Source organism: Gambusia affinis, linkage group LG08 (genome assembly GCF_019740435.1).
Source record: "Gambusia affinis linkage group LG08, SWU_Gaff_1.0, whole genome shotgun sequence".
Taxonomy (NCBI): Eukaryota; Metazoa; Chordata; class Actinopteri; order Cyprinodontiformes; family Poeciliidae; genus Gambusia; species Gambusia affinis.
In genome coordinates, this window is record NC_057875.1 from 2623933 (window position 1) to 2645928 (window position 21996).

General features: G+C 38.9%; 2 protein-coding genes across 6 annotated transcripts in view; one reads left to right on the top strand and one right to left on the bottom strand.

The window, feature by feature from the left end:
• cpne2 (copine II) overlaps positions 1–5551 on the top strand; it is a 38303-nt gene extending 32752 nt beyond the window's left edge. For all 5 annotated transcript variants that reach the window (XM_044123943.1, XM_044123941.1, XM_044123940.1 and 2 more), the window contains 2 exons: positions 1732–1968; positions 4482–5551. In XM_044123943.1, coding sequence (XP_043979878.1) covers positions 1732–1968; positions 4482–4589 — 345 coding nt within the window. In that variant the 3' untranslated portion in view covers positions 4590–5551. The remainder of the gene's footprint in view (positions 1–1731; positions 1969–4481) is intronic.
• A 3352-nt stretch (positions 5552–8903) lies between these two features.
• On the bottom strand, positions 8904–19874 carry tgm2l (transglutaminase 2, like). The gene is made up of 14 exons (XM_044123939.1): positions 19722–19874; positions 18365–18535; positions 17233–17463; positions 16554–16672; positions 14985–15113; positions 14455–14632; positions 14138–14267; positions 12606–12709; positions 11905–12147; positions 11579–11724; positions 10775–10904; positions 10533–10693; positions 10274–10410; positions 8904–10188 (listed from the first exon to the last, which is right to left on the bottom strand). The coding sequence occupies exons 1-14, from the start codon at positions 19735–19737 to the stop codon at positions 10005–10007; spliced, it is 2079 nt and encodes a 692-aa protein (XP_043979874.1). The 5' UTR covers positions 19738–19874; the 3' UTR covers positions 8904–10004.
• Positions 19875–21996: the final 2122 nt, after the last annotated feature.

Sequence of the window (21996 nt, forward strand, 5' to 3'; positions counted from 1 at the left end):
CTCGTTGTTTTTTAAAGGTTGCAGACGCCTGGACTAAATGAATCTCTGACTTTATCTCTGCAGCATCACCACCTGTGTCACCTTACCATCTGGTGATTACAAAACTTTCAGCATGTCCCAGATCTTTAACTGTTTTCTTCTGGGCCAGGATTTGGTGACATCAGTCCGATGTTCCTGCAGATATGCCCCTCTCTCAGAAGCTTGAACAAATGGCAAAAAGTCCCCCTCTGGTTACATATAAAGCAGCATGTCTCCTGAATGTATCTGAAAGGAGCGCAGTGGCTGGGTATCATTATGCTCCCACGGTGCGTTTTGTCCCTAATTGCACCCTGTCACCCTGTGGGGAACAGAGACACAGAGAGAATTGTACTCGGTTGTGTGATGTGTGCCAGAACGCTTTTGTCTCTCTAAGGAAATGATTGGAGACCCTTTTCTTATTTTATATTACAGTGAGTTCAAACATAAGAATGAGTAACACACAGTGAGTGAGGACAGCTGCAGTGTGTGTGCGTGTGTGTTTGGACGTCCTGCTGGGCTTGTGTTTGGACCTACGTGTGTTGAGTTGGTTTTTAGGCTGCAGAAATGTTCTGCTGCTCAGCCTCGCCTTTTCTGTTCCTCGGATAATGAGAGAACCTGCGACTGGAGACAGTGTGAACTCGCACAGATATGCTCCCACTACCAACACACACACACCAACACGCACACACACCCAGGCTGCGGGCCAATGCGGTCTCTGCGTGTCCTGGTGTGTGAGCGACCCTGTGTATTTGTGTGATAACGATTCTCTAATGAGCGCTGCTGCTAGCACGTTAATGAGACAGACTTCAGAGTGTGTGTTTGCGTGTGTGTATATTTCACACAGAAGTGACTTTTTTCTAAGTAAAGACAGCTTTTGTTTTCACGTTGTCTGTTCTTATCATGACACCACTCAAGTCCAGCTGATGTTTCTTTATGTTTATGTCGGAGCCAACAAAAAACATCGATAATTCCCTCCGGGATTGTTTCTGTGATTTTCTTTACTTTTTGCAATCAACATCACAGATATTTGGTTGTAATTTAGAAATATTTGCAAGGTGTTCTGCAATATTTGAGTCTACATATCACGTTAAATGTGATGCTTTTATTACCCGATCAAACTTGACATCAAGTAAGGCTGAGGTAGCGCTGGAGTAAAAGTTAGAAATACTGCCACCTACAGGTGGGAGCTAGCATCACTTAAACCAATTTTGACCACTTGAGTGAAAAATTTGCATTAAACACATAATTATGCACAAGCACAATAAGAAATGCAGTAATCTTTTGATTTTGCGTAAATTTTCACAAAAAACTAAAGGGACTGACTGACTGTAATTTGGAAGGAAACGGATAAAAATAGCTGCGATTTGATTAATAAAATATTTAAGTACAGAACTGTTATCTTGAAGGTTAATCTGATCTGTTGAGTTAAATAATCTGTTGAGTTTTCATGAATTTCAGCCATGGCCTGCATGGTAGTTCGTCCTGCCAGATCTTAATTTCAGGTTTTATTTGCAAAAAGAATACAAGTAAGGTTTGGTATGTCTGTCATACCAAACCTGATAAGAATCTAATTTGCTCTGCAGTCTTTGCACAGAATGATGATTGAAGTACAAATTTAGGATTTTGTAAATAAATTAATATATTTCTTACATGTTGTCTGTCTTTTCCCATCTGTCTTCCCTCCTCTCCGTCTTTCTTGTTATCCGTCTGCAGCAGTACTTCACTCTCCTCATCATAACAGATGGTGTCATCAGTGACATGGATGAGACGCGCGACGCCATCGTTCAGGCCTCCAAGTTGCCAATGTCCATCATCATCATCGGTGTCGGTAACGCCGACTTCGCTGCCATGGAGTTCTTGGATGGAGACGCCAGCGTTCTGAGGTCCAACACAGGGGAGGAGGCGGTCCGGGACATCGTGCAGTTCGTCCCCTTCAGGGATTTCCGTAATGTGAGTATTGATTAATAGCAATTTCTGATTCTTCTCAGCCTTCAGCTGTTCACCTGGAACAGAGCTTTGATTGACTTTTTAACTAATAAAACCCTGAAGGAGTCATGTCTTAAAGCAGCAGCTCTTCAGAAAAGCAGCCATTAATGCAAACTTCCACTCATAACAACATTGTTCTCACTAAAGTTTGTTGCTGCTGCCCTGAAACGTTGAAAGTTTTTAGAAAAATTGTGACAATTTTTTTTTTTGTGGATAATTAAAAAAGTCTCATTATTCCAAAAAGCCAGCAGCTAATGAAACCACATAGTTGGATCTTTTGTTTTTTCTAACAGGTTTGTGTTTTTGCAGTGTAACCAGTCCAGCTCTGCTGTATTTGATGTGGTTTGAGGAACAACTTCTATTAAATTGAATGGGGAACACTTGGTCCATTAAGCTGGCCAGAGGTTGTAATTGTTTTTTTGCATGCATGATCTTTTAAAGAAAGCTTTTAGATTAAAACTCAAACCTAACAACTCCAGTGGGGTTTGATGACCCTTTTACCAACTAATGTTTCAGTGTTGCAGCTTCATTTTGCCTCAGTTTTAGCTATTCTTGACTAAATGAAGCAGTGTAAACAGCAGCCTGTTGCTTCTCATTTTGTATTTTATCGCACACACAGCACACTCAGAGCTCAGAGTTTGCTGTTTGAGGGTTCCTGCTCCGTTATCTCGCCCTCAGCAGAGGAGCTGCAGGCGTGCGCCGCGTTGATGGCTTTCTGAGCTGCGTTTATGTTAATGAAGGTTTGTACGTGTGTGCTGCAGGTGAGCAGAGACACTGGAGCGTCCTCCTTCCAGGCTGTCCACTGAAGGACTCATTAGTGGGGTTTTTGTAGTTTTTCTGCATATGTTTCTGGATGTGTGTGTGTGTGGGTTGTCGGTGGGCAAACTAACTTCCAGTGTAGTGGGAGGAACAGACGATGTTTGTTGGCTTCGTTCCAGCTGCTGGTGGGAGAGCGAGAGACAGAAATGAAGTGAAAGAAACGGGGCAGAAATTAATCTGAGACGGAGAGGAAATGAAGAAATCTGAAGAAAGGTCCTTTACTCCCACTCTTACTACTAATCATTTGCAGAACATGCAGAGTTGGTGTTTTATTGTTGATGATGGAGCAGTGACAGTGGGAAAAAGTTACACCTTCTAGTTGCATTTAAGTTTGTTTGTATAACAAAATGATTAAAAAATGACTTTATGTTATAAAATTTAATACACAAACTTATGTTTTTCTATCAGATTTCATGATGATGGATCACATTGAATGAAAACCAAAAAATCTGACAACTAGAATATTATTAAAGACCAATTGAAGAAATGTTTTGTACAGAAAAGCCCAGCTTTTCTCCTTCTGCTTGCACTATTGCACCAATGCTCTGTTGAGGCACTCAGGAAGCCCTGGTTGCTTCTGCAGGTTGAGTAGGTTTTGCATTTTAATTCTTTCTTTAATTAAAATCTGTTGTCAGTGCAGAATATTTTTTGCAGGGTTTATCAGTTGAGACATTGCAGTTTTCATGCTGGGCTAAATAAAAGCATGTTTTGTTATCAAAAAGTAGAAGTTCACAGATTGCAGATTTCTTGCCGATCATGAGTCTTTTAAAAGCCTGACCTGCCTTTATCAATTTTGGCCAATTTTTTTGGTCTGAAAAGTCATTAAGTTGGCAGCAGCTAGTTGACTTGTTGATATTCTGATATTACGGATAAAAATAAGCTTGGTTTCTTATGCAAATATCAGCTGATCACCAATCAACCAAAATGAAGGGAATCTGGCCAATTTATCTGTCATAAAGATATTAAAATGCTTTCCTTTTTTGAATTTCTTTTATGTGTTAGTTTTATGAATCTTAGTGTTTTAAAGAGGCCCTCTTCCATGTAGAACATTCTTTTTTTTGTCAATATTAAGGAATTGTTGACTTGAAAGAAGATCCAATATCTTACTGAAAAGTTACTTGCAGGTTAGTTTTGTCTTGTCTTTGAGTTTACTAAAATTTTTACATTATAAACCAGACCAATAATATCTAATTAGTGTTTTCCATGATCAGAAAGCCTGAGATTAGTGTTACTACGACAACTTCTTGTAGTTTTTAATCTTCCTGATTTTCCGTTTAGGTTCAAGACTAAAGTATTTGTAGAATAAGAGCAGCAGGGCTGAAGAGGTAATTTGCACCTGTGAGATTGTGGACATGCAGATGGAGGTTGTTCTATAATCAAGGAAACAGCAGGAACCTGATTCTGATTAATACTCAGAAAGAAATCAGAATATTTTTGTGTTTATTTACTTAAAATAAGCTTCTATATCTTGCTGAAAAGCTGCTTTCAAATTAGTTTTGTCTTATTTCAAGCATACTAACATGTTTACACTAGAAACTATAGATAAAAATACTTGGTAAGTAGTTTTGCAGTTTTGTCTGCAGTCTTTACTTTAGCCAGTAGAGGTCATTGAATCTGATGTTTAGCAACATTATTTTGTCGTATTTTCTTCCTTTTAGGCTCCGAAGGAGACGCTTGCCAAGTCTGTCCTGGCTGAGCTCCCTCAGCAGGTCACCCAGTACTTCAAACAGAGAAATCTACCGCCCATCAACCCGGCGCCGGAGTGAGACATCCCCAGGTCCAGAGTCCACTCGCTGTACATTAGCTTGACAGATCCTAAAAAATGTTCTTGTTGCAGGCAAACAGTGCAGAATGAAAGTGTGTATGTCAGAAAAAAAAAATCTAACATCCATGCCATCATATTTTATACTGGTTAAAGACTGTTTAAAGTCAGTTCAACAGAAGTGATGTTGTTTGTGTCCAAAAATGGGAGGTAAAAATGACCTTGACACAACAGGATGTTTTTTATTTACTTATTTTGCATGTCAGTGTGTCATGTGACAGGGACCGTGTGATCCGTGGATCCCCGTTGTGCTAACCCTAGCAGTTTGAATCCTCTCCAGGTTTTATATGAGGCAGCGGACTCGATGGAAGCCGTTTGATTTTGTGCTCATGTGCAGCAGACTCACAGCCTGAGTCCAAACAGAGAAGATTCTCCTCAGCCATGACAAACAGAGGTTTTTCTTTGGAAGTTGAGATCAACAGCTATCTGAGCGGTGAGGATTAATTCCTGGAAGGGATGAAACGTGAGCAGAATGAGGCCACAGTGGCTGCTGTAGCAACGTCACAGAGTAGATGTGGGAACTCATTAGGCTGTTTAACATGGAGACATTTTCTTTGCTTTTGCACAATTTCTGTATTTATTATAGTCTGAGTTGATCCTGCATGTTGCCACTATTTCCTTATTGTTTACAAAAGCTGACGATCTCAAATGCATGTTTTCTTTTATATAAATATTTAAAGAGATGAAAATATTTAATGAAAGTTCAGAAAAGTGTTTAGTGACAAAGAAATAAGATTTAATGAGATTTGAATGAGCAGAAAGTGCAGGGAAACTTTTGGTGTGAACTTTTCGAATGTATATTTCTATGATGCTGTTTCTGAAATTATAAACCAACGTTTCTGCCATGTTAATGTAATTTTTATGCAGTGCTGACTTGTGCAATTAAACCGCAATGTGTATCGCTGTGAGTCTGTAGCAAACGTGTTGCTCTCATTTTCAGAAAGGAGTGAATGTGTATGCAAAAGGACCGGGATGGAAACCAACTTTAATGCAAATGTCACAAAAATGATATAAAGAAGTAAAATTGCAAAACATAATTATAAACAAAGGGCAAAATGGAATCTCCAAAAGAAACTTCACTAATCTTGAAAGAAATGCAAAAGATGTGCACACACTTGAAAAACAAGAGATGGAAAGTAATAAATTACTACTTTAGGAAAAGCAGAATTGGTGAAACTTTGAATGAAAAGCCTCCAATCTAAATGCTTTCAAAAAACCAACAAAGGCTCTAAAGAAATTATGCAAAACAAGACATTTAAATCAACACAAATTTAACAAAACTCCCACACAAAAACTACTCCACTCAGTTTAGAGATGTTTATGAAGTCTTAAACAACAGATTATGTTTACAGATTGAATTGGGAGAGCTAGCATGGCGCTGTACCTACTACACACACGTACACACACACACACACACACGTACACACACACACACACGTACACACATACCTACCTTCAGAGAGTGAAATCAAGCACAAAGAGGAGCGCCCACTTTGCTTGCTCACAGTTAGAAGTTTCCACACCTGCTGCTAAGTGAAGAAGGTGAGACTTTACAGATTCTGTGCTTCTGGTGAGACTCACCTTTTGATCACATCTATCCTGAAATTCACCCAACTCGCTTCTGATTTCCTTCTGCAGGTTTTATTTGAACAGAAAGATAATTCTGACAGGCTCTCAGCAGCGTGAGCATGAAGAAAGCCTTCTTTGAGCCTGGTGGGCAGCCTGCTGCTTGTGCCACAAACCAGCCTGGACTTTTACTGCAGAATCTGCCAAGATCAGAGAACATGGCTGCTGGTGACAGATGCTCTGCTTTGTTTAGTTTGCCTCCAAACTCGAATCCCCCACTGATATTATTCTTTGTGCATGTTCGTCATTTTATTTGTTGTCATAGCAACTCCCTTCTCAGCAACACATGATCTTTTGGTCCATCTCTTGGTTACAACCAGAAACCTGTGGCTGCCTGCATTATAACGGAGAGCTGACACGAGACAAAGCAAACAGCTTCAAATTCAACATCAAGAGATCAAATTATCTCCAAATACAACAACTTCAAGTTTTTATCCACTTTAATAAATCACAAACACTGAAGTGTTGAGGTTGTTTTTTACCGTCTCATCACCTTCAATGCCAACCTGCTTTCGATCCCAATCAGCCAACGCAGCTCAACTCCAGATACACGATTCTTCTGCCAAGGTCTAATGAGGCCAGGATACACATCCCACAGTCCAATTTCACAAATTAATTTTGATACCTCTGTTTTGCTCTTTCTGCCCTTTGCTGTTGTACAGCACAGAGAAAAGTTATGTGATTACAGTTAGTTCTGAAGATCAATCCATGACACATGTCTTGTTTGATGAATGTAGGTGATTACTGAACAATCTCTTTAGTCTTTCAACGTTCATTTCTGTAAATGTTAAGAAAAAAACCCAGTTCCATTCGACCGACAGGGTACGTTAGACCGATGCTGGTTCCCAGATTGTTTGTTAATACCCACATAGTGAGCTGTAAAATTCTGCTGACATTGCACATTTGACCAATCAAACTCAGCGTTTATACTTGCACATGAAAGTGGCTGCAAACAGATGCACAGCTATACAACCATACAGCTTTGAAAAGCAGAAATACATGATCACATGTATTTTCTGCATGTGATCACTTTCTTGATGGAAAGTAAACAACAAAACACTTGTCTTTCCAGCAGCCATTGTACAGTTCATACAGTGGTAAAACCAACTGACCAAAAGTGCTGGAGCTCTGGTTGCTTGGTAACGGTGCAGTACATGACTCCTCAATCGTCACTTACTGACGATTGAGGTTTTTTGAAATGGCTCATTTTCTAGACATCAAAAAACTTTAACTTATTGCCAGAAATGGCAAAGTGTTTTTAGAGTGTCTGATTGTCTTTTGCTCTTTGTTGATTCTTGTTTTAATGCTTATTGTTGTGGGACTCTTTGGTTAAGATCAGAAAAAATGGCAATCAACCCTGATCTACCCAACATTAGAGCAGAGTTGTAGGAGAATCAAGTCACGACTGAATGTAACCTGAGGGTTTGGGAGAACTGATTGATGGATGTAGAATAGGAGATGGATTTTTGAGTGGTTGTGGCTGTGGGTGAACAGAAGAAACACAATAATAATGGAACCACAACTGAACATTTTTCTGAACACAAGGATCCAGAGTAACTAGAAAAAGCCACAGTTTGGGATTTTTCCAATATAAAAGACTGAAGAAACTCAGTCAGTAGGAAACTCCAGTTCATCCATCCTAAATAACATGATTGTTGCATTTACATTGAATCATGACCTTCCAACACAATGTGAATTACTTCCTCAGGCTGAATTGATGTTCTTCGTTACAGTTTAAAGGTTTCCATTACCAAAAGGTCAATGAGTAATATTGTTGTATCTGAATGATACTTGAGCCTAAACAAATGTCTTGTTGTTTTGTCTGATTCTTTAGCAGATTATTTTAACACATTCATGTTTAGCATGTGAAGTATAATTGATTTTCTAGTTTAAATCAGATTTTTTATGCAAATGCAAAAGAGCAGGGATATATTACCCCCAAATCCTCATGATTTGATTGTTCTCTGTTAATGATACTCACTTGGACATAATTTATATATGAGTATATAAATTTGTGAGCAAAATTATGTTACTGAGCAGCTAAAATGTTAAAAAACCAGTGAAAGTGGAGGGCTGCCCCCCAGTGGTTGCATAACTGAATGACAAGTACAGCTATTAAAGTAGATGAAGAGATGATGGCTCCTTCTTTTCAGATATTTATTCTGCTGTAACAACTTCAAAATGAGTTTAATTTCTCTTAATGAAGCAGCAAGATTTCTTTAAGCAAGCTGAACATCAGTCCAACCTGTCCTTTAGTCCTGTGAAGCTTGTGACATCTCTCCATCAGTGGGCTGGAAAAAGTGACACATTTCTGAGCAGCCAAGAAAAGCACTGGAGCAGAGTGACAGAGACTGCCTGACCCAGATAAAGAGCCTGAAAAAGAAGTGGCGATGGACCGAACTCAGGAACATGGTGAGAGAAAAACATAAACCCAGCCGGATTTCCTAAAGGTTGCAAACTCATTTTAGCAACACAAACTAGTAACAAAACATTTCTCTACATTTATTGCATCCAAACACTAAATGAATAAATTCACAGGCATATGACTGATTTAGGGGGATAAAAACCATGTAAAGTGCATACAACAGTTTTTACTGCAACACCCTTTGTGAATAAAAGCACATCAGCCATATTGAATTTTCAAAGTCAGAATATGTATTTTGTGGCCCATTCCAGATACAGTCAGAATACAAACCAAATGTAAGTGTGATGCCCACGGATGTGTGCCCACAATAGGAAAAAAAAGGAGTATGTATTTCTTTAAATGTTCATGGGGTTAATGACGATGGGTGTAGTAACAGTGTTTCACCAGTGGGTGGCGCATGGCGACTGAGCTGCCTGTTGCGCTGCCGTTTCTCATAAGCTGAGAGAAATTGGAGTAACACAGACTGCGTGCTCATTTATATGCTGTTTTTCAGGTGAGGGAAACCTTCAAGTTTATTTTAACAAAGTTTTCTTTATTATTTGGTACTGTTCGAGAAACGTTTAAGGAAATGCTTCGATGTATGAAAGATATTGAAAGAGTTTTGTTGCGTTTCGGAGCCAGCAGCCGTTAAAGGAAGTAGCTAACATGCCGTTGTGCCAGTTGGTCAGCACACTGTAACGGTAGATAATGGCGGTATATGTAGGTGCAACCACTAGCACTAATCGCTCGTAGAGGTGGTTAGGCTATATATATTCCATGGTATGAGTGTAAAATACTGTTATCAGGCTCTATGGTTTATTTGTGTTCTAAAACACAGTGGTGGAAAGTTAAACTGATTTAATGTATTCACTTAGTTAAAACACTTTGAATTCTAAGATAGTTATGCCAGTTACAATAACTCTAAGATACATGCTCATGAAATATGTCACTGTGTGTCATTAAATATGCATATAAAGTGCAGCTAATTGAAGGTACAGGTTACCTGAGGGAATTGTGACAAAATATGATGTGGGATTATTTCTGGTTTAAGGAAAGCTAATGCTGATGTCTATGTCTACTTAGATGGAATATACAGTAAGTTACTGAAATATAAAGTGAGCTGTATTGACAGTTAAATGAGCTGGTTTGTTCAATAAAATAAGCTGAGAGAAATTGGAGTAACACAGACTGCGTCTCCGTGTGCTCATTTATATGCTGTTTTTCAGCTTCATCTGCTGCTGACGGGTCCGGAACCCCGGTACCCGTTACATAAGCATTAAATGTTGGATGGTAAAGACTTTATAGGTCTCCCAATATTAGACGTATTTCCTAACACCTTCCACTCAAAACAGGCAAGGTATTCCTGTATTTCTTTCTAACAACCACAGAGACGACTCCCTTGACGTCCTTCAGCCTGTCGGAGTCGAAGTCCACCAGCAGCTTCCTGACCCCGGTTCTCATCGGGGTGAAGGTGATTTTCACCGACACCTTCTGGCCTGGAGAAATAACACCGCTGAAAAAAGAAACAAAAAAAGAGAACAGGGTGAGCAAGGGAAGAGTCAGTTCTGCTTCCGTTTTAATCTGTATTTATTCCTTACTCGACGTAGATGCGAGTGTCAGACAGCAGGCCAGCCCCCTCCAGGGTGAACACACCAGCAGTCAGAGGGACTGGCAGAGGATTGGTGAAGGAGATAGAAGCCGTCAGCTGTTCCCAAACAAAAGCCTTCCCAAGAACCTTGGAGAAAACGCAGAAAGTCTTTACTTTTATCTTGTTTATACCAATATAAATATGTTTGGATTATATGTGCTTGTGCTTGGTACAGAACCTTTGTGTTGTTCCTTATGTTGTTTGCTCACCTGAATGTGGAGCTCAGGTAAGCTCAGTGGGATGTCCGCCACAGCCATGATGGGCAAACTGTTCCCCTGAGCTTCAGCCAGTGCTTTCACCCTGATCAGGTGATGGTCAGAGACACACTTGGCGTAGTCGTCGTAGCGGAAACGCACCACTTCTTTATGAGCTAAACAAACAGAGCATGAGAGAAGAAAACAATCAGACTCTGCAGGTAGATCACTGATTTTTACATCAGCGCTCTGCTGACCGTTCTGAGCCGACACAGTCACGTTGTTCATCTGCCTCTGGCACTCCCCCTGGTGGAGAGAGTTGTAAGTGACAGCCATAGCGTGCACCGTCAGATGAACTTTAGCATCATCTCTTCCTTCATTCTTCACCTAAGAACAGAACAGAAATAATTCATCACTTAGTGCACAAAATGAAAACAAAATGAATGTTCTTAAAGGGCCGGCTGTACTAGAATATATTGATAAAACCAATAATAAAAAAAAACAGAACTGCCTCTGCATTTGATAAGTTCTTCTTAAAACTGATGTTAATCAGTCCCCCAAGAATTTCGCTTTTTTATTTTTTGCAATAAAAATCTAAGATTTTCTGCTACTAATTTATAAATATTTGCTAGAAATGTTGCAATAGTTGCACTTATGTGTGATGTTAAATCTGACTTTTTGGTAGTCGCATAATCTATTAAGCCTGAGGCAGAAGTGTAGAAATGAAAGAAAAATACTGCCACTCACAGGTGGACGTTAGATTCACTTCAACCCAATATTTTTGACAATTTTCGCAGAAAATTAATTTCAGAGTTACACATTCTTGCAAAAAATGCTGTGATCTGTTGATTTTACACGAATTTCCATGAAAAACTGGAGGGGCAGGCTTATGCAATTTGGCAGCACACAGAAAAAAGCTGCTTTGATTTGATCAATAAAATAAAATTGACGCACACGACTGTTATCTTAAAGGCCTTGCATGTATTTGACACGTGTGACTTAGAGAGCCAAACCAAAACATTGCAGAAGAAGAAAACAAACAGAATCCTGTCACTGTGTACCTCAACAATCACATCAAAATCTGTTCCAAACACGGGGTTAGGATGTCTGACGGACAGGCTGAGCTGTGCCGGCTCTGCGATCTCATTGGGCTGCAGGGTGGCCCTGCGCTTTGCCTTCTTATAAACCTCTCTCTCTTCCACAGAGCCTGCAAAACAAACAAACAACAAAAACTATCTACGGTGAAAACAATTTTATACCACAGTGGGAAGAAGAAGCCTCAACAGTCTGATGCCTCGTTGTGAAATTAAATACGAGGTTCTGAGAAAAACTGTAATAATTGTGTCAGTTTTAGATTTTAAATTTTATTTTCTGCTCAGCCTCTGACCCTCAGGGTATTTGTAGAGCAGAGTGATGTCTTCTCTGAAGTCGCCATAAACGCTTTTGGTGCTGATGTTTCTTCCCACGGTTCTCTGGTCCATGCTGATCTGTTGCCTCCGGCCGCCTGGTAGGACCCTCCAGTAAACGATGTCAGCGTTCACCTCGGCGAAAACAAACGGAGCATCGTACTTCACTCCCAGATTTCCCTCCTTGATAGCCGCCACCGGACACGGACCGCAGCAAAACTCCCCTAAAAAATATGTTCAGAATTAATTTAAGGTAGCTGCTGCACTGTAAAAACACAAATCCTTACCAGGTATTTATGGTCTCAGTATTGATGAAAAATACTAATTATAAGTTAAATAATATGCCAGTTGAAACAAGACAGATTAGTTCACTTATAGCATGGGGAAAATGTCTTGTTACAAGTGAAATAATCTGCCAGTGGAACTAGTTTTTTCATCAATAATAAACAATTATTGATTTTAAAACAAGCTTCAGACTTGCCAGATAGTATTTACTTACTTCAAGTGTACTAAGATATTTATTTGTACTAGAAAGTGGGGCAAAAATACTTGGTAAGATTTTGTGTTTTTGCAGGTGCAACAATGTGTAAATTGGCAACTCAGCCCATTCAGTTCAAACATTTCAAAATCACATGAGGGGAAGAAAGAATATTTGGAAAATTAGAAGAAATCAGAAATGCACCATCACTCAGTTCTTGAGGTGTGGGGTCCAAAACCTGCCAGCCATCATTTCCTTTAGGAAGATCGTCTCTCCTCATCCAGGACTCGACCCAACAGTGGTAGTTCCTAAAACCAAAAGAAAGACAGAAAAAAGTCTTAAACTATTAGATGAATAATCTCTACATTGCTGTCTGACATTTGCTTGGAAGTCCACTCATGGAAAGATGGACAACAATCTTACATAATACTGTTGTGAAAGATATTTCTCTCTCTGGATGACTAGAAGTTGTTTGGAAACCGACTTTGCACTGATGCCACATGCATAATTAGTGTGGGGGATTGCTGCTCCATGCAATGATGTTGGAGGAAGTACTGCTGCAATGTAAGTGACTCAGTAGAAAATTCTTATTATGTGTAGCAGTGCACTGATAAACTACCCCTGACATCCTTAATTTTGGGAGATCAGTTGATGCTTACATAAGCACTGAACCTTACCCAACTCATCAAAGGTCAGAAAATCAACCACTCCGCCCTTTGGCTCTGCTGTAAGACAGGGCTTACTATCAGGCTTTTTAAAGATCGACCAGAAAACTGCAGTTGGTGCACCACTAATTATTTTATAACTAGGATCAAATTTTAATGTATATGACTGAGTTTGAGTCTCCATAAAAGTAAACGTGAACTTGGATTTTAAAATACTTTTGTTTTTTGGATTTTTTTCTTTCTTCATTAAATTAAAATATTAGCATGTGATATTTTTCTTTAAGGTAAGGTTGTCAAACTTATTTATGGGCCTTGTGGTTTTGGGCCACATCAAGATCAAGAATGTCTTCTTAAGACTGCCTATTCACCAACTGTTAAGGTATTAGTAACGATCTGTTTCTGCACTCAAAAAGAAATTCTTAAAATCAAATATCAAACAATTTTTCCATGTTCATCTAATTTGGGACAGTGCAGATAAAAGTTCTAATTTGATTTATAAAGTAATATTTAAAAAACTTTGTAACTTTGAAAATTATATTTCTAGTCTAGAGGGCCACATAAAAGAGTTTCTATTAAATAAGAAACACAATTAAAATCAAGCATGAACAAACGTGAGAAATCATTAAAAAAACAGGCAGCATCATCATCCTCCAAATACTTCCTGTTGTCTTCTTCTTTGTGGTTTGCACCAGTGGCAACATCTGGTTGTTGATCATGTGACTTGTGTGATGCAAAAATTAGTTTCCAATACAGTTTTGTAAAATAAACCAATTTTGATATGGCCAAAAAAAACACCTCATACTTGCATCCAAACTTTTTGATCAAAAATAAAGTTTTTATTTTAATTGCGTGTTTCCATTAAGCAAAAAGCAAATTTATTCCTTCCTTCCATCCATGTTCTTATGCCCTTGTCCCCCATTAAGCAAATTTATTTTCAAAATATCAAATTACAAATGGTGGATGGAAACATAGCTATTAATTTGGTTCTAAAAACTTCTGATGTCTATGAATAAATTAATAGGAATTATAAAGTGTTGGCTCCGTAGCATGAATGTTTGGATTTGATTTTACCATTTGCTGTCTGTTTTTTCCTCTATGCTCTCAAAGTCCACCACAAAGTCCAAGGAAAGATTCCCATCCACATCATGAGCTGAGCAGAAGTTGGTTATGAGGCGCGTTGGGATCCCCAGACAGCGAAGAACTATAAAGAAACATTATTGTCACTCTTTCTTCCTGTCGTTTTTTCCTATAGATTTAGTCACTTTTTACTTTTCACTAAGGGATTTTGGGAACCTACATCATAAGTAACATGTAGAAAACTTAAATAGTAATGTATTTGTTGTAGATTGCTGTAGGAGAACAGCTGTATTTACAGTGAAAGCTGTTACCTGTACATGCGACACCTGCAAACACCCAACACTGGCCGTATTTGACTGCTCTGATGCCGGATTTGCTCCACTGCCTGAGGATGGGCACGCTGCCCGTCCATCGATTTGGTGCGACTCCATCAAGGTACGGTCCCTTCCAGCGCCCAATCAGCACGCCCCTGTCACCATTGGCATTCACCTGCACAAGTAGAAAAGACTGCTTTAAGTCTGCAAAATAATTTTTTCTCACATTATAAATAAACTAATATTCCAAAATGACTTGTTTCACATAGCATTTTATTTCACTTATAATTTGTAAGTGAAATAAAATGGAATTGTTTCCATAAAATGGACATTTTAAAGAATTGTTGACTTATAACAACCTCCTATATCTTATTGAAAAGTAACTTTTTGAGTCAGTTTTGTCTTATTTCACGTGTTCTAAATCAAAAATACTTGGCAAGATTTCATGTTTTTGCAGTGAGCAGTGCAGTGCAGTGTTAACCTTCATGAATCCATCATGTGTTTTTCAGAGAAGAAGAGTTCCTCACCATTGCGGTGACCATCCTGCTGACGTAGATGGGATCAGATCTCCTCTCAATGTCCATCTTGGAGTTGTGCAGAGCCTCCTTGGAATTATCCAGGACTTCAAAACAAATGTCCATCACAAAGTCCTCAAACTTGTCAAGAAACGTCATTAGGGAAGGAAAATGAGATGAAAACAATTAGCAGGAAGAATCGGTAATGCACCACCATGACCTCTCTATTGACCCTTTGCACGTGACGTCATGCGGTTTATGAACTCTGCCCGCTCCGCCATGACGGACTTCAGCATTCAAGTGAATGCTGGGTTTACAACAGAAGACACAGATACATGATGTTGCCTTTCTGGGATCGCTTTCTGCGATTATTTCTCCAGATTATTTTGAAGTTGCAAAGCTTATTTCCACAACATCTGAGGGAGTGATTGAACACTGTAAGTCCATCTTTGCACGCCATGGCATACCAGAGCGTGCCCATTCCCATAATGGGCCACAGTTTGCTTCGAATTTCTTCAGAAGATTTACACAAGAATGGGGTTTCAGTCATGAAACATCCAGCCCAAATTTTTCTCAGAGCAACGGGGAGGCTGAGAGAGCTGTCAGGACTATCAAGACTCCTTAACAAGGCAAAGGATCCGTATCTTGCTCTTATGGCCTACCGTTCCGCTCCATTAGAAAATGGATTCAGTCTGACTGAGGTTCTCATGGGAAGGAGGATAAGGACAACTGTTCCAGTTACTCAGTTGCAACTAATGCCAAAGAATATTGATATGGAAAAGCTGAGGACTGTAGAAAACAACTATAGACAGAAACTACAGACAAAAACAACTTGGGAAAACAATTTGCTCCCGTCTTTACTTCCACCGTGCGTCATGGCGCCTCGAATGATTAAGTGACCTAGTTGCAAAGGGTCAGTTGAAGATGTTGTTCTGGTTCAATGTAAATGAGGCCAAAGACATTTTATGTTTGTTTTTTATTCTTAAAGGTATCCTTTTGGGTTTCTACTGATTCTAAAAACGTTCAAGCACTTAAAAAAACCATCCTGTCGGTTTCTGACAATAAGTTAGTGTTTATTGGTGTCTGTAAAATGAGCCGTTTCAAAAACGTCCGGATTGTAATATCACAGATCAGCAGGCACTTCCACTCACCCAGCAACCCCAGTGAAGGCCAGCCTAGTCTGTTTACCACTGTATGCTGCATAATGGCTGCTGGAAAAGACAAGTGTTTTGTTGTCAACTTATCATCCAGAAACCACTTGCTGGTGTTGTATTAAATGCCTACCAATCGGACGTATCTTTTAGAACATCTTCGCTTTACTATTTTTCCAGATAATGCAAACAAAGGACATGTCCTGTCCACTTGTCATCCTGTTTGTCTGGTCACATTCTAACACGTCTTGTCTAGAAGTCTCTTCTGTCCAACAAACACGTTTTGTGAACCAGCCGAAGCCCCAGAGTCGCCGCTGACACGCTGCTGTGAAAAGTCTCACATGCCAAACTCTGTCCTGACAGACGGACACAAGCACTTCTTCAACCCATCCACACAATAAATATCTGTGGCTGTGTGTGGGCGTGGTACCTGTCCGTAACTCCAGGGAATGCTTTTGATGTAATCCCAGGTATCCATGAATATGACTCCGTCCTCATTCATGATGTATTCATGGAGCAGTCTCTCATCAGGCAGGTACACAACATCATCTGATACACAGACATGCATAATTAGCCACAATGTTTTCTGTTCTTAATACAACACAAAGCAGAGTTTAAACATCTAATGTTTGCAGAAACAGCAAATCAGAAAAAGTATACTTTATCACAAAGTATTCTTTGTGTTATATAAAATCTTACACAGTATTATTTTTTGTGCAAATATCTTAGTTTTGTCTTGATTCAAGTGTACCAAGATATTTGCACTAGAAACTAGACAAAAATACTTGGTAAAATCTTTGTGTCGATTGTTCCACAGTCACTCTCGGAGTACTAAAACGCGTCTGCTCCTCTCACTCTTTGTTGTTTCTTCCTGTTTATTTGATTTGATATCATCGTTTTTTTTATTTCTGTGTTTGATCTGCTCTGGCTCCCTGTGTTCTATGTGATTTTTGTTCATTAAATACCACAAAATCTACTCTGCTCCTCCGCCAGCTGAATTTGTTCTCACCAACAAACTACATAATATGACAGAATTATTAATTATGAACATGTGTGACGAACAAAAATATAGTTTCTTTTAAATTAGTTCTGTAGGAAACATCCTCTACCTTTGCACCAAGGGTTAAACAGCACATGGAAGCTGATTTCATCCGCTCTCTCCACAATGCGTCCATCCGGTGACATCAGCAGCACGACCAGACGGTACTGTCCAATGATGGCGTCTGCTGGGCTTTGCAGAGTCAGCAATATTTCCCCCTGAGCCTCCTGCTGGTTAAACCACCAGCTGTCTCCGGCCCCCTGCTGCTTTTGAACCTTAGCCACCACTTCATCTCTTTTACCTGTATAAACATAAAGTTTTTAGTTAGTGCATGTTGATGATTCTTTTTTTATTATCAAGAAACAAGATGTAACAGTTTCTCACCTACAGGTGACGAGGCCTCGGCTGTAAATCTGTGAAAGATTTATTTTTTGTTTTTTTTTTGCTTGACAGCCAATGAATCCCACAAACATTGTGTGCAGAAAAAAGAAACTTGGACACATTGATGTCTGTTGGATCAAGATGACCATTTTCTCACTCCTACCAAACAACTGATTAGCCCTCTGTCAGCCGGTCTGCTGTGATGATCAAACCGAGCCTGTGAGCGCAGATAAAACTCACTCCATTTTTGTTGCCAGGCTTTGAGGTGGTCTGAATAAATTTGCAGAAATAACGGCGCAGGGTTTCCACTCTTGCTCCACGGGAAATGAAATGCATCTCCGGCAAGATAGAGACAGAAAAGGCATCTGGGAAACCTCCCATGTTTATCTTTTTACTGACCCTGGAATTGAAGGGTGAGTATCCTCGCTGTTTCTCAGCCTGAAAACATCCAACAGCTGCCATATGAAACAGAAACAGCTTCTGGTTTTGTCTTTCTATGATTTCAAATCTCCAGTTTCAGGATAATAATTCTTGAATATTGATAAAAAAAGTTCTACTTACACTGGCAACATTTTCACTTATAACAATATATATAATGATAAAAACAATCTTCCAGTAATCTAAATGACTGAATTCAGAATTACTGATCAAAATTCTTCATCACTGCAAGAATTTTCTATGTACAATGTGCTCCTATATCTTGCTGAAAAGTTGCTTGTAGTTCAGTTTTCTTTTCACCAGAGACTAGAGACAAGTACTTGGTAAGATTTTGTGTTTTTGCAGTGTAGTGACTGAAGACCCCTCTTGATTGGTCAGCTCACCCAGGTGCAGGATGAGCTCCAGCTGGTGTTTGGGGGGCAGAGAGTCGGAGCACTGCACGGTTATGGAGAAGGGCTGCCCTCTGCGGACAATCAAGCGCTCCCGATCGATCTCCCTGGTGCGGTGAGCCAAGTTGTTTTCATGGCTTCTCAGGTCCACGTCGACAATGAAAGCTGACCAGAACCAGCAGAGATTATGAGTTAGATGCATTTTTTCTTTGACAAAATAAAAACTGCAAAAACACAACTTTTTTACCAAGTATCTTTAAGTAGCGTAAATATATTAGTACACTTGAAATAAGACAAAATTAACCGAAAAGTTACTTTTCTGCAAAAAATAGGAGCTTGTTTAAAGTAAATAATGCATTAATATTGACGATAATGTACTTTTTCCACTGGCAGATTATTTCACTTTTAAATTCTTTTCTAAGTGAATGATCTCCCAGTAGAACAAATAGTTTTTCATCAATATTGAGGAATTATTGACTTAAAACAAGCTTGTAATTCTTTCTGAAAAAGTTACTTGTATATTAGTTTTGTCCCATTTCAAGCATTCTAAGATATTTGAACTATAAGCTAGACAAAATGCTTGGTAAGAGTTTGTGTTTTCACAATGAAGAATCACTTGCTAACACCTGATGAAAGTCGGGTGGCTATAGGTTTGGTCTAGAGTCGGGATGAGTAGATTCTAGTGGATCAGTTGTTTGATTTTGTAGGATAGAAATGAATGTAGCTTTTCTGATTATACTTTCTGTTCTTGTCTTCCACCCAAAGCTGTTTTCTAGAAAGCAGACCAGAGGAAACTCGCTGGGCTCTTATCAGTACTTGAGTTCTCAAACACTTTGGTCAGTTGCTGTTTTTAAACCTGCATTATAAGTAGGCTTGGCACGAATGCATTTTTGAACCAGTGATGCTTTGTTATGAATGTTTTACATCATAAGAAACACAGAGCTTGTTCTTGCTGTTGTTTATGTGTTAATTTATGGAAATCTGCAGAAGTAGTGTTGGGATTTTTTGGGGTTTTAAATGTTTTTTTCTGATTGTACCTTTTGCACCCAAATTCTTCCCATTTGAAATAAATCAAATCTAAACAAAAAAAAAAACAGTAGAAAGTTCCAGACATGTTACAGCCAGGGTAGCTCTGTGGGACACATGTTGACCTTCAGGTCAACTTACTCAGTCAGATCTTTGCTCTCTGAATAAAAAGCTGCTTTTGCCTTTATTGCAGGAATGGGTTTGGTCACAACGACATATCGACTCATAAATTAGACCATTTTTTTCCACATACAACACAATCTCCCCCTGAATTATCCTAATTCACCGTAAAAGAAGTATTAATAATAGCGAGGAGGTCACTTACTGCTGGGGTTGGCCATCGCGTGTGCTGTCCTCTGTTCCTCTCTTCTTCCTCCTGGGTCCAGCTGGGTTCGGTATTTATACAGCAGAGGGTCAACGCTCCCTCCTGTCTGACACACACAAACTCCTTGACTCTCCCTCACTTCCCTCTTTGACCTCTTTGACCTCTGACATCACTTCTCAAAAGGCTGAACTCCTCTGTGAGTGTGTGCAGCGGTTTCTCACTTTCATTTCCCCTGACACACACATGACTCTTTAGTAGTCATGTAGTCGACGTAAAGCTTTATTTTTCTCAGTTTCTTGTTAAAAGCACAAGAAAACGCCCTTTTTTCCAAGGAAGTCTTTGCTAAGAGGCAGCAACAAATACAACATCTGTCAGATTAAAGTTTGATTTTATGAAACTTGGCAAGTATTTATTTCACTTTTAATTTTCTGTCGATTTCAAAAAATGTTAAAAAGTGAAAATGAAAAAAAAGAAAACAACACATTTGTAAGTGTACATTTTTGGTTCCTGAGAAAAAGAATGTCAGTTTTTGATTTTGATTCTAATTGCTCCAAAATATTATCACATAATGTTATTAAATTTTTTGTTGTTGTTGTTTTGGTCTTTTGGTGAAAATATTGCATATTTTGGGTTAGTTTCTTTCAAAAAGTTAGGATTTTTGTGGCAAAACATGCATAAAAATAGGAAAGTTTTAAAAATTTGAAAAATGTCTATTGAACAGCCTTGAAGGTGAAGGAGAAATTTTCTTATAGTTTTATAAGATGTACCATTTTGGGACCTAAAATAGGTTTTGTGAATTTAGAGGTGGCTGAAGGGTTAAAAGCTCTTGCAGCATCTCCTCTGTTACGGTAAGCAGAGGCGTTACATTCACTAACATCCAGTTTTCATTGTGTGTGAGCTGCTGCTCATTATGAACTCTTGTATTTTAGCCATTTCCTGTACATGAGGTCAATGGCTTACAGCCTGAACAGTCGCTGCTTATCTGGATATTAAACAAAGATGAATTATCCCATGGTAATTTATTAACCAAACATTCAAGAGAATCACAGGAAAATATGCGATAATATATGTGGGAACAGTTTGTCCTAAAACTTTTAACTGTAAGTCATCAAATATTTTGGAAACGAGAAATGTTATGTCAGTGAGTTGAAAATAGTTTTTTCTCTTGTTTGTTTGCATTTATAATGAGTCCTTTAGATTTTTACAGTTTTTTTTTAACACTGTTTTATAACCTTCATAAAACAGTGTTACAAAGATTTTATTTTGCTAAAAATATCTGAAACGATCATCAACATCAGTGTTGAAATCAAAACATTTCTAGTACTGTACCGTTATATAGAAACCAAAACAAACAACTAAAGCAGTACTTAATGGTTCAGAAATGACCTCAAGGACCATCTGCCAGGAGATCAGGACAGCATTTTACTGAAAATATCAATTTCTCTGTCTGGAATTTGTTTTCAGAGGCAGAAAGTAATAGAAACTATACAGTGTGGTTTGATTTTTACAACCAGTTTTTCAGGATAACATCAGGTGACTGCAATCAAAAAATAAAAATAATGGACAGATAAATTCTGATGCTTCTAGACATACTATCGTTCCTTTTTCCTGTTTGGGTTTCTACCTTTTGTGCCACAGGAAGGATGTTTATAGCATTTTGCTGCAGAAAACTGCTGATAAACACGTCTTCTTGAGGTTGCAACACTATTGAATGTGGTACAGTTCCCGTTCTAAACTAAACGGCCGTCTGGCCGTACAGAAGCTGAATGTGTTCTGTATGTTCCTCAACCATTTTAGGACTTCAGTAAAGAATAAAAGATCTCCAGTTGCAGCACAGAAAGAATGAACTTTACAAAGAGAAATCAAACTGTGTGAAAAAATGTCATCACAACAGATTGTTTTTGACCATTTGAACTTTTCAAAAAATGCTCTGACTGAATCAAAGGTGAGCAGCTTTCCCTGCAGGTGAGTTAAACAAGTATTGAATTGCATGCGGGAGCTCCACAGATGTTGCTTTGGTTGCTGCAATGTCATCCCCCATGTTTCATATATGATAAAGTAGTGAAGACCCTCCCTAACACCAACGAGATAAGCTCCACCAAGGAATGCAGAAACAGATGGAGGACACTAATGGAAGTTGGCCAACCCATTCCTGTTTTTACATCCTTAGAAATCAGGTTCCAAGTCTTTCATGGACCTTATGACTTACCCAACCCATTTCCAGCCGCTTTAGTTCATAAACTCTGCTTTAAAACAATAAAATACATCGTTCAGC